General features: G+C 42.3%; 1 protein-coding gene across 29 annotated transcripts in view; it reads left to right on the forward strand.

Annotated features, from left to right (window-relative positions):
* Positions 1-12,791, forward strand: part of cacna1db (calcium channel, voltage-dependent, L type, alpha 1D subunit, b) — a 53,370-nt gene that overhangs the window by 28,037 nt on the left and 12,542 nt on the right. For 8 of the 29 annotated variants that reach the window (XM_028992921.1, XM_028992930.1, XM_028992923.1 and 5 more), the window contains 21 exons: positions 55-81; positions 2,097-2,257; positions 2,338-2,563; positions 2,648-2,855; positions 3,146-3,266; positions 3,343-3,457; positions 3,543-3,603; positions 4,469-4,517; positions 4,651-4,774; positions 5,011-5,140; positions 5,498-5,557; positions 5,631-5,690; positions 6,245-6,351; positions 6,444-6,531; positions 6,637-6,744; positions 7,113-7,165; positions 11,202-11,348; positions 11,451-11,652; positions 12,050-12,208; positions 12,302-12,412; positions 12,572-12,649. In XM_028992921.1, the coding sequence (XP_028848754.1) occupies positions 55-81; positions 2,097-2,257; positions 2,338-2,563; positions 2,648-2,855; positions 3,146-3,266; positions 3,343-3,457; positions 3,543-3,603; positions 4,469-4,517; positions 4,651-4,774; positions 5,011-5,140; positions 5,498-5,557; positions 5,631-5,690; positions 6,245-6,351; positions 6,444-6,531; positions 6,637-6,744; positions 7,113-7,165; positions 11,202-11,348; positions 11,451-11,652; positions 12,050-12,208; positions 12,302-12,412; positions 12,572-12,649 (2,395 nt within the window). The remainder of the gene's footprint in view (positions 1-54; positions 82-2,096; positions 2,258-2,337; positions 2,564-2,647; positions 2,856-3,145; positions 3,267-3,342; positions 3,458-3,542; positions 3,604-4,468; positions 4,518-4,650; positions 4,775-5,010; positions 5,141-5,497; positions 5,558-5,630; positions 5,691-6,244; positions 6,352-6,443; positions 6,532-6,636; positions 6,745-7,112; positions 7,166-11,201; positions 11,349-11,450; positions 11,653-12,049; positions 12,209-12,301; positions 12,413-12,571; positions 12,650-12,791) is intronic. The other 21 variants (XM_028992936.1, XM_028992939.1, XM_028992944.1 and 18 more) reach the window with 8 other exon arrangements.

A 12,791-nucleotide genomic window follows, 5' to 3' on the forward strand; every position in this document is an offset into this window, starting at 1 on the left:
TATACTTTACATAGTTTCCTGTTCATAAACTGGATGTTGTCTTTGATTTTCCAGTCAAAAAATTACAAAATCCAAATTCAGGTTAGTAACTAAGCCTGAGCCACGTTTGGTGGCTTGCATGTTTCAGTCAGTCTGTCTTGATCCTGATTGTTTTGTGGCAGAGTGGGACTTCTGTATTCCTTCTTCATTGCTTTGTACATTTGTACAGATTCTGTCCTGCATTTTTCATCCCTTCTGCAGACATTGGCATGGCCTTGTGTTCTCATTGTTACTCAGTGTTTCATTCACTCTTCATTTATCTTCTTTGTTTCATGAACTTTAGTGTGCGGCAATATTGGCAGTGTTCAATAAAATCTGTGCATCAGTCCACATCATGACTTGCAGTATTTTGTGAAAGTTTTAGTATTGAACTCTATAAAAACTTTTCCACAGATCGTTCTGACTTGGCATTCTGATTGGCTTAAATCTCAAAATAACATATTACATTGTGACTAGGGCTGGGAGACTATTAATCATATTTCCTGTCATGACCAGGATCTGGTAGTAGCCTATGAGTGTTCAAAGGTTCAAACCCAACTTACAACTTGTCCCTGAGCAAGACATTTAACCCTGAGTGTCTACAGGGGGACTGTCCCTGTCGCTCTGATAAATGCTGTAAATGTAAAGTAAGCCCGTAAAAAGGGAAAGTAGTTTCATTAACCACAGTGTGAAAATGGCACAAAGGGAGACACATTTAACACCCAGAGCTGTTTAAAGTAAAAGATACACTAGGCAGGTGTCAAAAAAATGCTTTAAAAATCTTAATAATAATAGATAGATAATTTTTTAACAATTTACAAAATTCAAAGTGAGCAAACAAAAAGAGTATAAGTTGAAATGCAGAATCAGCTGTGTAGGAGGCTTATGTACCGTACTGACAGTTCTAGCCAGAAGTGGTCAAAAAGCCAGACCTCCAACATGGAAACGAGGATTGCACAGGAACTGGGGTGCAGAAAATGGCAGCAGCTGAAATTTGAAATATATTTTTGTAGCTGGTGAGTGGTACAATAATGAGTGTATGCAGGTAACAATGAATCATTGTGGATATTCTGTGCAAGTTTAGTGCTGTATTTTTGCTAATGTAATATTTTTTGTGTGCAGAAAGGGCTAGGACAAAAGAACATTATCTTCTGGTGCTCATGCAGTAGTAGTCTCAGAGCAAAATCCATATTCTTTTTACAATGTGATTGTTTCAATTGTTTAAAAAAATTCACATTATTAAAACCACCCAACGCCTTGCAAGATGAACAAATGAATTTTTATAATTATTCTCTCACTTAAACCATTTCAGAAGGCACATCCTATGGTCATGGCAAGGATGTCACTGTGAGAAGAGTCAAAATATTGTCCCCTATCAAACAAATAAACTACTAAGGAGATCACTTAAACGACTGTGGATATTAGACCACGATCATCTCAGCAGAATCTCAAAAGACGATAATGATTAAATTAAACACTGGTGAAGTCAAACCGTACAAAAAGATAGTTGAACTCACAGCTCTGATTAAAAGACGAAGTAAAAATATTTCTATACACGCTCTGCATCAATACAGCTGTATAGAGCTGTTTGGTCATGTGTCTGATGAGTCCAGATTGATGGCTGCATCAGGTAAGAAAGGAAGCACATGTGATGCAGCCTTGATACTGTTACTTGATACTAGTGTACAGTATTACTGTACAGAGGCCTGTGGACCCAGTGTTGTGAGCTGAGGTCATCTGACTACGTGCTCATCCTCATCAATGGTTCAGAGACACTTCGAGTCGACTCTCTTGTACATTAATACAACTCTCAACTGAAATAAATGTTGGGACATTTTATACATTTATTGATGATTAATGTATTCCCTAGTGGAGGCTAAATTGGTAAAATTAGTATTATTTGAGCCTATTTCTCCCAGCCCGGGATATATACCAGATGGTCTTCCAACGCATGATCTAGAACCATCATAATTGAACACTGCTTAGTTTGCTGTACGATGTGTGTGTGTGTGTGTACTCATCTGGACTTAATTCTAGCTACTTTCACTTGCAAGTGACATTACTCCATCCTCACACAGTCGCCACTGGCGCCGCTGGAACCGCCTTTGCCGCAGGAAGTGCAGGGCCGCTGTGAAATCCACATCCTTCTACTGGCTGGTGATCCTCCTGGTGTTTCTGAACACTCTCACTATCTCTTCTGAGCACTACAACCAGCCTGACTGGCTTACTGAAGTTCAGGGTGAGTTAGAATACGAAATTCTTGATTATAATGCATTCAACTGCTATGAGCTTTGTCTTTGTTCTTCTTGTTCATCTCAGAGGTTGCCAATAAGGTTCTTCTCGCCCTGTTTACCTGTGAGATGCTGGTGAAGATGTACAGTCTGGGTCTGCAGGCCTACTTTGTGTCTCTGTTTAATCGCTTTGACTGCTTTGTGGTGTGTGGAGGGATTGTGGAGACCATCTTGGTGGAGCTGGAAATCATGTCATCTCTTGGCATCTCAGTGTTCCGCTGTGTACGTCTGCTCAGGATCTTTAAAGTCACTCGGTATGAGCAAATAATATCACGAAACCCCTGGAATTATTTTGTTATTACTGTTCTTCATTCTGATTATGAATTCTCTGCTCACAGCCACTGGGCATCCCTCAGTAACCTGGTGGCATCTCTGCTGAACTCTATGAAGTCCATTGCATCTCTGCTGCTGCTCCTTTTTCTTTTCATCATCATCTTCTCACTTCTTGGCATGCAACTTTTTGGGGGAAAATTCAACTTTGATGAAACTCAAACCAAGAGGAGCACCTTCGACAACTTCCCCCAGGCATTACTCACTGTCTTCCAGGTCTGCGTGTGTGTGTGTGTGTGTGTGTGTGTGTCAGAGCTGATAAAAGCTGTAATTGCGGCTGCTAACTGCTCTATATGTAGTTATTCATTAGCGCTATTTTAAGGACAATATGTAATATATTAGAATACATATTTAGCTTAACACAGGGGACTGTCATTGGAACTACAGATTGTAAGTCGTGTTGGATAAGGACGTCTGGTAAATGCTGTAAATGTATTCTTGATACGTTTGAGACATAAAAAGAGCAAAACGGTGGTTTGGTTTGGCATCTCTCCTGTGTTGTGCAGATTCTGACTGGTGAAGACTGGAATACAGTGATGTATGATGGAATCATGGCGTACGGAGGGCCCGCCTCCTCAGGAATGGTCGTGTGCATTTACTTCATCATCCTCTTCATCTGTGGAAACTGTATCCTTCCATAGCTATTTTTGGATCATTGTGTTGCCACGCTCTGTTTCAGACTTCCTTAACTCTCCCAATACAGACATACTTTTGAACGTTTTCTTAGCCATTGCTGTTGACAATCTTGCAGATGCTGAGAGTTTGAACTCTGCTCAGAAGGAGGAGGAGGAGGAACGGGAGAGGAGAAAGAGTCTTCGGTAGCCGCAGTGAAACCGGAGCATCTAGTGTTTAAAACTGTCTTTCTGACTTGCATCATGTGAGTTGTGGGGTTTTTTTCTCTAGAGAGGGGAGCATGGATAAGAGAGATGAGGAGAAATCAGAGCTCAAAGCTACTGAATCTAAGGCAAGCTTTACATGCACATACATACATACCCATAGTGCTAAAAAACTGTGACACTTAAATCACACCAATTTAAAATATTAGAAAAATATAACCAAAGAAAAATGGAAAAGTACATTTTTAACTGTTTGTGCCACCTTTAGCGTTTGTGTTTTTTTGTCCCATTCTTCTCTGTAGAATTATTTGAATTCAGCCACATTTGGGGGTTTCTGAGCATGAATCACCTTTTTAATGTTGTGACACAGCATCTCAACTAATTTCAAATCTGGACATTGACTAGGCCACTCCACAACCTTCATTTTGTTGTATTAATGAAGTGAAGTGATTGTCACATGTGATACACAGCAATACAGCTCACAGTGCACACAGTGAAATTTGTCCTCTGCATTTAACCCATCATCCTGAGTGAGCAGTGGGCAGATATGACAGGTACCCGGTGTGTGGGGACGGTGCTTTGCTCAGTGGCACCTCAATGGCACCTTGGCGGAACGGGATTCGAACCGGCAACCTTCTGATTAAGGGGCCGCTTCCTTAACACAAACCAAGGAATGTGAAACGGAGATTTGGCTTGAGATGATAGTGCATCCTAATGAATATAATGGTTCCTTCCAACCTGTGTATGTTCCCTGCAGATAGATATCAGCTAGTTTTTCATCTGTTCCTGCATTTCTTTTGGCCTACTTCACTGTCTGACAGGTTTTAATGATTAAATAGAGATAGTCAGGCGTGGGTGTGGCTAGTGACATTGAGCTCAGAAAAATGTAATTCATTCATGTTAATTCATGATGTAATAAGAGGGGGCAACTACATTTGTATAGTAAACTGTACGTTTACTATGTTTATATGAATTTGTACTTCTTGGCTTCAGGTCCCTCTTGAGGAGTGTCACAAAGAAGTATATCCCACAGAAGATTCAGGTACAGGATTGGGTGTATTCTACTTATTAATAATTTAATATTAAATATTAATAACCATTTAAATACGGGCAGTGGTTGGCCTTGAACCGTCAAACTTGAAATAATGAAGATCATTCTGTTTTGATGTGAGCAGTTGATTATGAACCAGACGTTCCATCAGGACCTCGTCCCCCGAGGCTGTCAGATCTCAACCTCAAAGAGAAGATGCCGCCCATCCCAGAAGGCAGTGCTTTCTTTATATTCAGCAACACAAACCCGTAAGACTTTAAAAAATATATATATTTTTTATTTCTTTTACATTTTTACATTTTTGCACAGACACACACACACACACACACACACACACATATTCTGTGTAAGCAAACAAAGCATAAATTATTTAGCTTTTGGGTCGTAATGTTTGGTGAAACAAGTCCTTACACATTTTGTGTGTCTGGTATAGCGTGCGTAACTGTGTGCGTAACTGTGCCTAATGACTGTGTTCTTACTGTAGAATTCGTATGGGATGCCACAGGCTGATAAACCATCAGATCTTCACCAACCTCATTCTCGTCTTCATCATGCTCAGCTCGGTCTCCCTCGCTGCTGAAGACCCCATACGCAACTTCTCAGCCCGCAACATTGTAGGACTTTAATTATGCATTCATCACATTTAGTGTAATGATTCTCCTAATCCAAACCCATCGGAGCTTGTTTTTTTATTCAGATGTCTACATACAGTAGGCTTCACTTGAGCAACAACGTCATTATCTGTAGATTGCATGCAGTGAAGGGTGCGAGCCTGATCACCTTGAAACAGGAGCTGCTTTACTTGGTCCACGCTTGATAATATGCAACCAGCCTGCATCGTCCTGTAATTCAAGCACTGATAAAAAATAGCACAGGAGACCGTCTGCCCCCTAGTGTTCACTCTGAGCAGACCTCATCATGTGCTGACTTCATCATGTGCCCTGTCCCCTCTTATGTTGCCCTCTTTCCAGATTCTTGGTTATTTTGACTATGCCTTCACGGCTATCTTTACGGTAGAGATCCTGCTGAAGGTAAATGCTCTGCTACTGTCTCTCTCTGCTTTTGGGATGGATCTGTAACCTTCTGACCGTCTTGCTTCCGCAGGTCTTAGGCTATGCAGATTATGTCTTCACTAGCATGTTTACCTTTGAGATTTTGTTGAAGGTAAACCTGTTTCAGTGGCCTCCTGCATGCCCCCATCTTGTGTCACCAGAGCTTGCACATTTGTTACCATGACATCACAACTTATTCAAGCTGATGATGAAAATGAAGATACACCGAATTAATATCTCACATTTAATATTAAGTCATACTTAAAACTACAAATGCTGTAATCAGGTTTCAGGTAACTGATACAGTATGTGCTTCTGCATATCTATTGTGCCTTGAAAATAAATAGATTGCAGTAAAAAAAATACATCAGGGTCTATACATAAAATGAAATGACTGATGTCTGTATATTAAATTAGCAATTGAATGTCCATTTAAATGTTTTCATTCGTTTTCACTGTACAGTTTTACATTTTACATTATCTTATTCGATACTGGTGGCCTGTTCACTGTGTCTGTGTGTGACTGAGAGCCATTTTAATAAGCATGGATGATCCTTTGATTTCATTTCAAATATAAGATAAACATATGTAAGATGTTTAATAAAACTGTTTTAGATTTGAATTATGATATACTGTGCTGCAGTGTGACGTTAGCTCTTCTCACAGATGACTGCATTTGGGGCTTTCCTCCATAAAGGGGCGTTTTGCAGGAACTACTTCAATCTTCTTGACCTGCTTGTAGTGGGTGTCTCATTGGTGTCCTTTGGGATTGAGTACGTAACACTTCTATAGTTTATCAGCAAATTCTCACCATGCTCAGCACATCAGAGCAGCAGCAATATTGTGATTTATTTTCCATCTCCAGGTCTTCTGCCATCTCTGTGGTAAAGATTCTGAGGGTACTCAGAGTGCTGCGGCCACTCAGAGCTATTAATCGAGCAAAGGGATTGAAGGTCACAGCCTTTACTTTTATTATATTATAAGTAAACATGGCAATTAATTTTAATCAATTATTTTCATGATTGCCTGACATTTTACTCCTATTTTTTACTCCATAGCATGTGGTACAGTGTGTGTTTGTAGCCATCCGGACCATTGGAAACATCATGATCGTCACAACTCTGTTGCAGTTCATGTTTGCCTGCATTGGAGTGCAGCTCTTCAAGGTTATTTTTAATGTTTTTTACTCCAGTTACAAGAGTATTTAATATTGATGTCTGTGTACTAGTATGGAAGTCTAGTATATCTGTCACATGTTTATGGGAATTAATGACACATAAAAAATCCATCTCCAACCAGCTAATGTGGAGTAAAAGGGCTCAGTAACTTCAGTGTGTACAAAATAATAGACTTTTCTGAAATATTTAAACCACTTTTTTGAGCTTTGGCAGCCAAAAGCTAGATGTTTAAAAAGCAACCATCTACCTGCCTCTATTAGCATTTTATTGAAGAATGTGCATCTATTCCAAATTCACTTTTTATAGCTTGAGGTATTTTGGTGTTCTTAACTTGTGAATGGTTCTTTGTGGCTCAGGGAAAGTTTTACCGCTGCACAGATGAAGCAAAGTCAAGTCCAGATGAATGCAAGTAAGTGAGAGGTGTATACATACATACAAACACACAAACACACACGTATGTACCTGATATGACAATAAAGCTCATTTTAATTCAACTCTAAATCATGTCAAAGAAATGAAATAGTAGTCTGACAGAATGGCCAGTTTGAGGGGCAGGTTTGAGCACCATTTGGATTTTACATTTTACATTTACAGCATTTACCAGATGCCCTTCCAGAGTGACTTACAGTCAGTAGTTACAGGGACAGTCCCCCCTGGACACACTCTGGGTTAAGTGTCTTGCTCAGGGACACAATGATTTGTAGGGTCTTCTGGTTCGTAGGAGAGTGTTTTACCCACTAGGCTACTAGCACCACTATTCACCACTACCTGTGGACATGACTGAGCAAATAAGGTGTGAACAAGGGACCTCTTCCACGGGCTATGTCCCCGGAGTCCCAGCAGTACCATCAGTGGAGGAATGCATACATGGGCTACATAAGGTGTGAACAAGTGACCTCTTCCATGGGCTACATCCGCAGTGGAGGAGGCGGGGTGGGTGGCGACAACCACAGGGCTCCTGCCCATGTCCTCTCACTGGAGGACCTGGACCCTCTGGCTGGCACCCAGACGTAGTCACGAATGGTTGCCTCTGTCCCTCCAACCTGCACACAAAAATCCCCCCCTGGGTGATGCCTTCTCGGCACATGCAGCCCCTCTCCCCGCACAACCCTGCCCCCAAGAGGAGGCCCTAACCCAAACCTCACCCCCTCAAAAAAGTCTTTAGCATAACAATGAAAATCTATATTATATCTCTTTAATAGGAAGAATGTAAATAATGAATAAAAGAGGCCCTAAAACTGAACCATGGGGCACACCTGCAGAAACAGGAAACAAACTTGAACAGTGGGATTTAAATTAAATAAACTAAGTGTAGACTGTTGAGAAATAGGTATCAAATGCTGAAGAGGATGGGGATGGTGAGAAGACCAGAAAGAAACTGTTCCTGTGTGGGCTGGTCCTAGTCTGCAGGCTTCAATATTGTCTGCCAGAGGGCAGCAAGTCAAAAAGTCTGATCCCACTGTGATGATTTTACATGAATTTTTCCTGGTTCTTGAGTGGCACAGGTCCTGTTTGGTCCTGCTAAAGTCAGGCATATAAATGATTTCATGACCACAGACTTCAAGGCAACTGGTCTGTAGTTATTCAGTCCTGTAATGGTGGATGTCCTGGGGACCAGGATGATGGTGGAGTGTTTGAAGCTCCAGCTCCATACAGCTCCAGGAATCTATTGAAGATGCAGGTGAGAATGGGAACCAGCTGATCAGCACAGGTTTGAGGCAGGAGGGGGATACTATAGGTATAATCCTTCAATTCTCATGATTCAATTCATTCACTCTCAATTCAATTACGATTATCAATGGATTTAATTATGGATTTCATCAATTTCAATCAACTTCACAGCAGTGGACTGAGCACACAGCCCTGAGGAACTCCAGTGCTCAGTGTGGTGGTGCTGGAGATGGTGTTCCTGATCTGGACAGACTGAAGTCTCTCAGTCAGGAAGTCCTAGTTGCAGAGGGGGTTCAGACCCAGCAGACTCAGCTTCTTAACCAAGTGCTAAGGAATGATGATGTTGAACTGAAGTCTGTGAACATTTACATTTACATTTACATTTACATTTACGGCATTTGGCAAACGCCCTTATCCAGAGCGACTAACAACGTGCCTTCAAGTTACCATGGATGACTTTATCAATTCCGGTTCACTAGGACCCCAACTATGAATACAATCTTTTTATTCACTCTGTTGTAGATTCTGTACACAAAGTTCGACAACAAGAAAATTACAATTTATTCTAAATATTCTTTAAAGAGGAAGGTCTTGAGCTGCCGTTTGAAGGTGCTCAGTGACTGAGCTGTTCTGACCTCGAGGGGAAGTTCATTCCACCACCGAGGGGCCGAGACGGAGAAGAGTCTAGATGAATGTTTTCCTTTTACCTTCAGAGATGGAGGGACCAGGCGAGCAGTACTGGAGGCTACTGCGTGCAGCTACTGGGAGCCAGTGGAGGGAACGTAGCAGAGGGGTGGTGTGGGACAATTTGGGAAGGTTGAAGATCAGTCGTGCTGCTGCATTTTGTATGAGTTGTAGAGGTCGGATGGTACATAGAGGTGGACCAGCCAGAAGGGAGCATTAGTGCGTAGGAGTCCTTATTTTCCAGGTGGGTGAAGGTCAGATGCAGGGTGGTGGCAATGGCAAAGACGAAGTCTGGAGCTTTGAGCAGTTCACATACCTCAGCTTCTGGTTGGATCGTGCGGTGATGGACTTGTTGATGTAGCTGTTCACTGATGTTCTGTACTCCTCCATGTTGATGGTCAAGGTGCCGTTGGTTGCAGCCCTCCTAAACATTTGCCAGTCAGTGCACTCAAAGCAGTCTTGAAGAGCAGGAATGGCTTCTGCTGGCCAGGTTCTCACCTGCTTCAGTACCGGTTTTGTGCGTCTGATGAGCGGTATATATGCTGGAATTAGCATAACAGTGATATGGTCTGATTGGGGGCCGAGATGGGAGCAGGACTCCAGCGAAGTTTGTTTAAACAAGATCCATCCCTCTCGTCATAAAGTCCACATGTTGATGGAATTTAGGGAGAACTGACTTGCGACTTGCATGGTTGAAATCTCTTAGTGTGGCCAAAAGTTTGGACACCTTCTCATTCAATGTGTTTTCTTTATTTTCATGACCATTTACGTTGGTAGATTCTCACTGAAGGCATCAAAACTATGAATGAACACATGTGGAGTTATGGACTTAACAAAAAGTGGAGACCTGGCCTCCACAGTCACCGGACCTGAACCCAATCCAGATGGTTTGGGGTGAGCTGGACCAACAAGTGCTAAAACACCTCTGGGAACTCCTTCAAGACTGTTGGAGAAGCATTTCAGGTGACGACCTCTTGAAGCTCATCGAGAGAATGCCAAGAGTGTGCAAAGCAGTAATCAGAGCAAAGAAACTAGAATATAAAACATGTTTTCACTTATTTCACCTTTTTTTGTTAAGTACAGAACTCCACACGTGTTCATTCATAATTTTGATGCCATAGTTTTGAAGCACACTGGGAGTTCTGAGAGCATCCAGCTGTTTCCATAAGTCATCCTGTGGGTTTATTCCAGATGGTTTAGTAGGATGATGAAGCTGGAGGAGTTTTTTATTGTAGACAGCGTTTTCTCCGATGTCCATGTGTCTTTTTGTCGCGTTGAAAGACAATTTTGGGTCCGGAGAGGCTGCTGCAAGCTACCACCATGTAGAGTGTGTTTGTATCAAGGTGGATCAATTATTAAAAGATTAATTTCAACAGCCCTAATTGAGACACATGTGCATGACATTTAGAAATGAAAAAACAGAAAAAAGGACACACAGGCAAACCGAAGGACGCAGCATCACATGAGAAGAGCTGGCCGGACTGAGAATTTGTTCTGCCTGTGCAACAAGTGGTTTGATAAAAGTCACCTGACAGCTTTCAAAGGGCCTGAGAGACTCATTTCAAATGTGACGCTATAATGGTCCAAGACCCCATCATCAAAAACATCGATAGTAGTTTAATTGAAGTGATTGTCATTGTGAAACACAACGAAATGTGTCTTCTGTATTCTGTATTGGTGAGCAGTGGGCAGCCATGACAGGGGCCCTGGGAGCAGTGTGTGGGGGCCAAACCAGCAACCTTCCTATAACGGGTCCGTTTCCTTACCCTCTAGGCCAACCACTGCCCCATGACAGGCAAACCGAGAGTTAATGGCCCTTCTCATGTGTCGGACTTGTGATACGTGAAATGAATAAATAAGACACAGCAGAGGTAATGAGGGACAGCAGACATGGGCATAAAAATCTTTAAAGATTAGCAGTCTGTCAGAGTGCTGGAATGCTGTGTATTGGTTAAATATTAGTGCATACCCAGTGCATCCATGTTTGTGTGTGTGTGTGTGTGTGTGTGTTTGTGTGCGTGTGCTTGTAATGTTTTATGCAAGTATTTGCATTTAAAGGCTGATCAAGCTGTTCTCTTCTCTGTTCACAGAGGCACCTACATCCTGTATAATATTGGTGAGACAGCGTTACCTGTAGTTAAAGAGAGGACCTGGTACAACAGCGACTTCAACTTTGACAATGTGCTGATGGCCATGATGGCTCTATTCACCGTGTCCACGTTTGAGGGCTGGCCAGCGTAAGCACCAGACAGACACTCCTTCACAGAGATTGATGCTTTATGTTTCCCCATTTCAGCTTTACTCATTATTATATTTGGTTTTATTTTTGTTTGTTGAAGACTCTTGTACAAGGCTATAGACTCAAACAGGGAGAACATGGGCCCCATCTATAACTACCGTGTGGAGATCTCCATCTTCTTCATTATCTACATCATCATCATTGCGTTCTTCATGATGAACATTTTTGTTGGTTTCGTCATCGTCACGTTCCAAGAGCAGGGAGAGAAGGAGTATAAGAACTGTGAGCTGGACAAGAATCAGGTCAGAATTGGTTTTGAGTGCTATTTGATATATTGTATGTTTCTGTGAATGAATTTGGAAAATGAATGAAGGCAATTCAGTGTGCACATGAGAGTTCCTTCATGTCACCAAAACAGTTCTGACCCATGGATTCCTCAAGACCTCTGAAGTGATCCTGTGGGATCTGTTAGCAGTCCTGTAAGTGGTGAGGTGGAGTCTCCATGGATCAGACTTGTTTTTCTAGCACCTCCCACAGATTCTTGATTGGACTGAGATCTATTTGTGCTGCATTAGTTCTTCTGTGGGATCAGATCAGATTGAACATTCTTCAGTGAGCTTTGGATGCCCTGACCATCTTTGTCCCATTTATGTGTATGGTTCTGTATGATTTTTAACTCACTGTGTCTTCACCCCTCAGCGCCAGTGTGTAGAGTACGCTCTGAAAGCCCGACCATTACGCCGTTATATTCCTAAGAACCCATACCAGTATAAGTTCTGGTATGTGGTGAATTCAACGGGGTTCGAATATGTCATGTTTGTGCTCATCATCCTCAACACGCTCTGTCTGGCCATTCAGGTAAACACTGCAGCAGAGTAAAGCGGATCATGGTTTTGGGGGGGGTTGGTCGTCAGAAATTCTCAGACATAATGTCCATCCCACTGCTTGCAGCACCATGGTCAGTCCCATCTCTTCAACTACTCGATGGACATTCTCAACATGGTCTTCACTGGAGTTTTCACTGTAGAGATGATTCTAAAACTGATTGCCTTCAAGCCAAGGGTTAGTAGTTTCTTTTAGGATACTAGGTCTTCTGCTAATTTCCCCTGCCCTCCAGGTGCTCCTGGTGTAGTCCCTAGTGATCACTTAACCCTGTTCCTCCTCTCCCCCTGTCCCTCCTCTCCTCTCCTCCACTGGCTGGCCAATGCCCGCTCTAAATAGGGCTATTTTGGAGATGCCTGGAATGGGTTTGATGCCCTGGTGGTGATTGGCAGTGTAGTAGACATCATTCTCAGTCAGGTAGGCTGGACCCTCTTACGCTCTTGTCTTCTCCCATCCTTTCATGCCTTCCTTCTCATCACAGTTGGGTCTGGGCTCTCTGGAATGTCTTGTATTCATTGTGGTATTCCCATGTATGGATCTGTCAGAGTGAGCTCCATGG

This window comes from Denticeps clupeoides, chromosome 10, assembly GCF_900700375.1.
Source record: "Denticeps clupeoides chromosome 10, fDenClu1.1, whole genome shotgun sequence".
Lineage (NCBI taxonomy): Eukaryota > Metazoa > Chordata > Actinopteri > Clupeiformes > Denticipitidae > Denticeps > Denticeps clupeoides.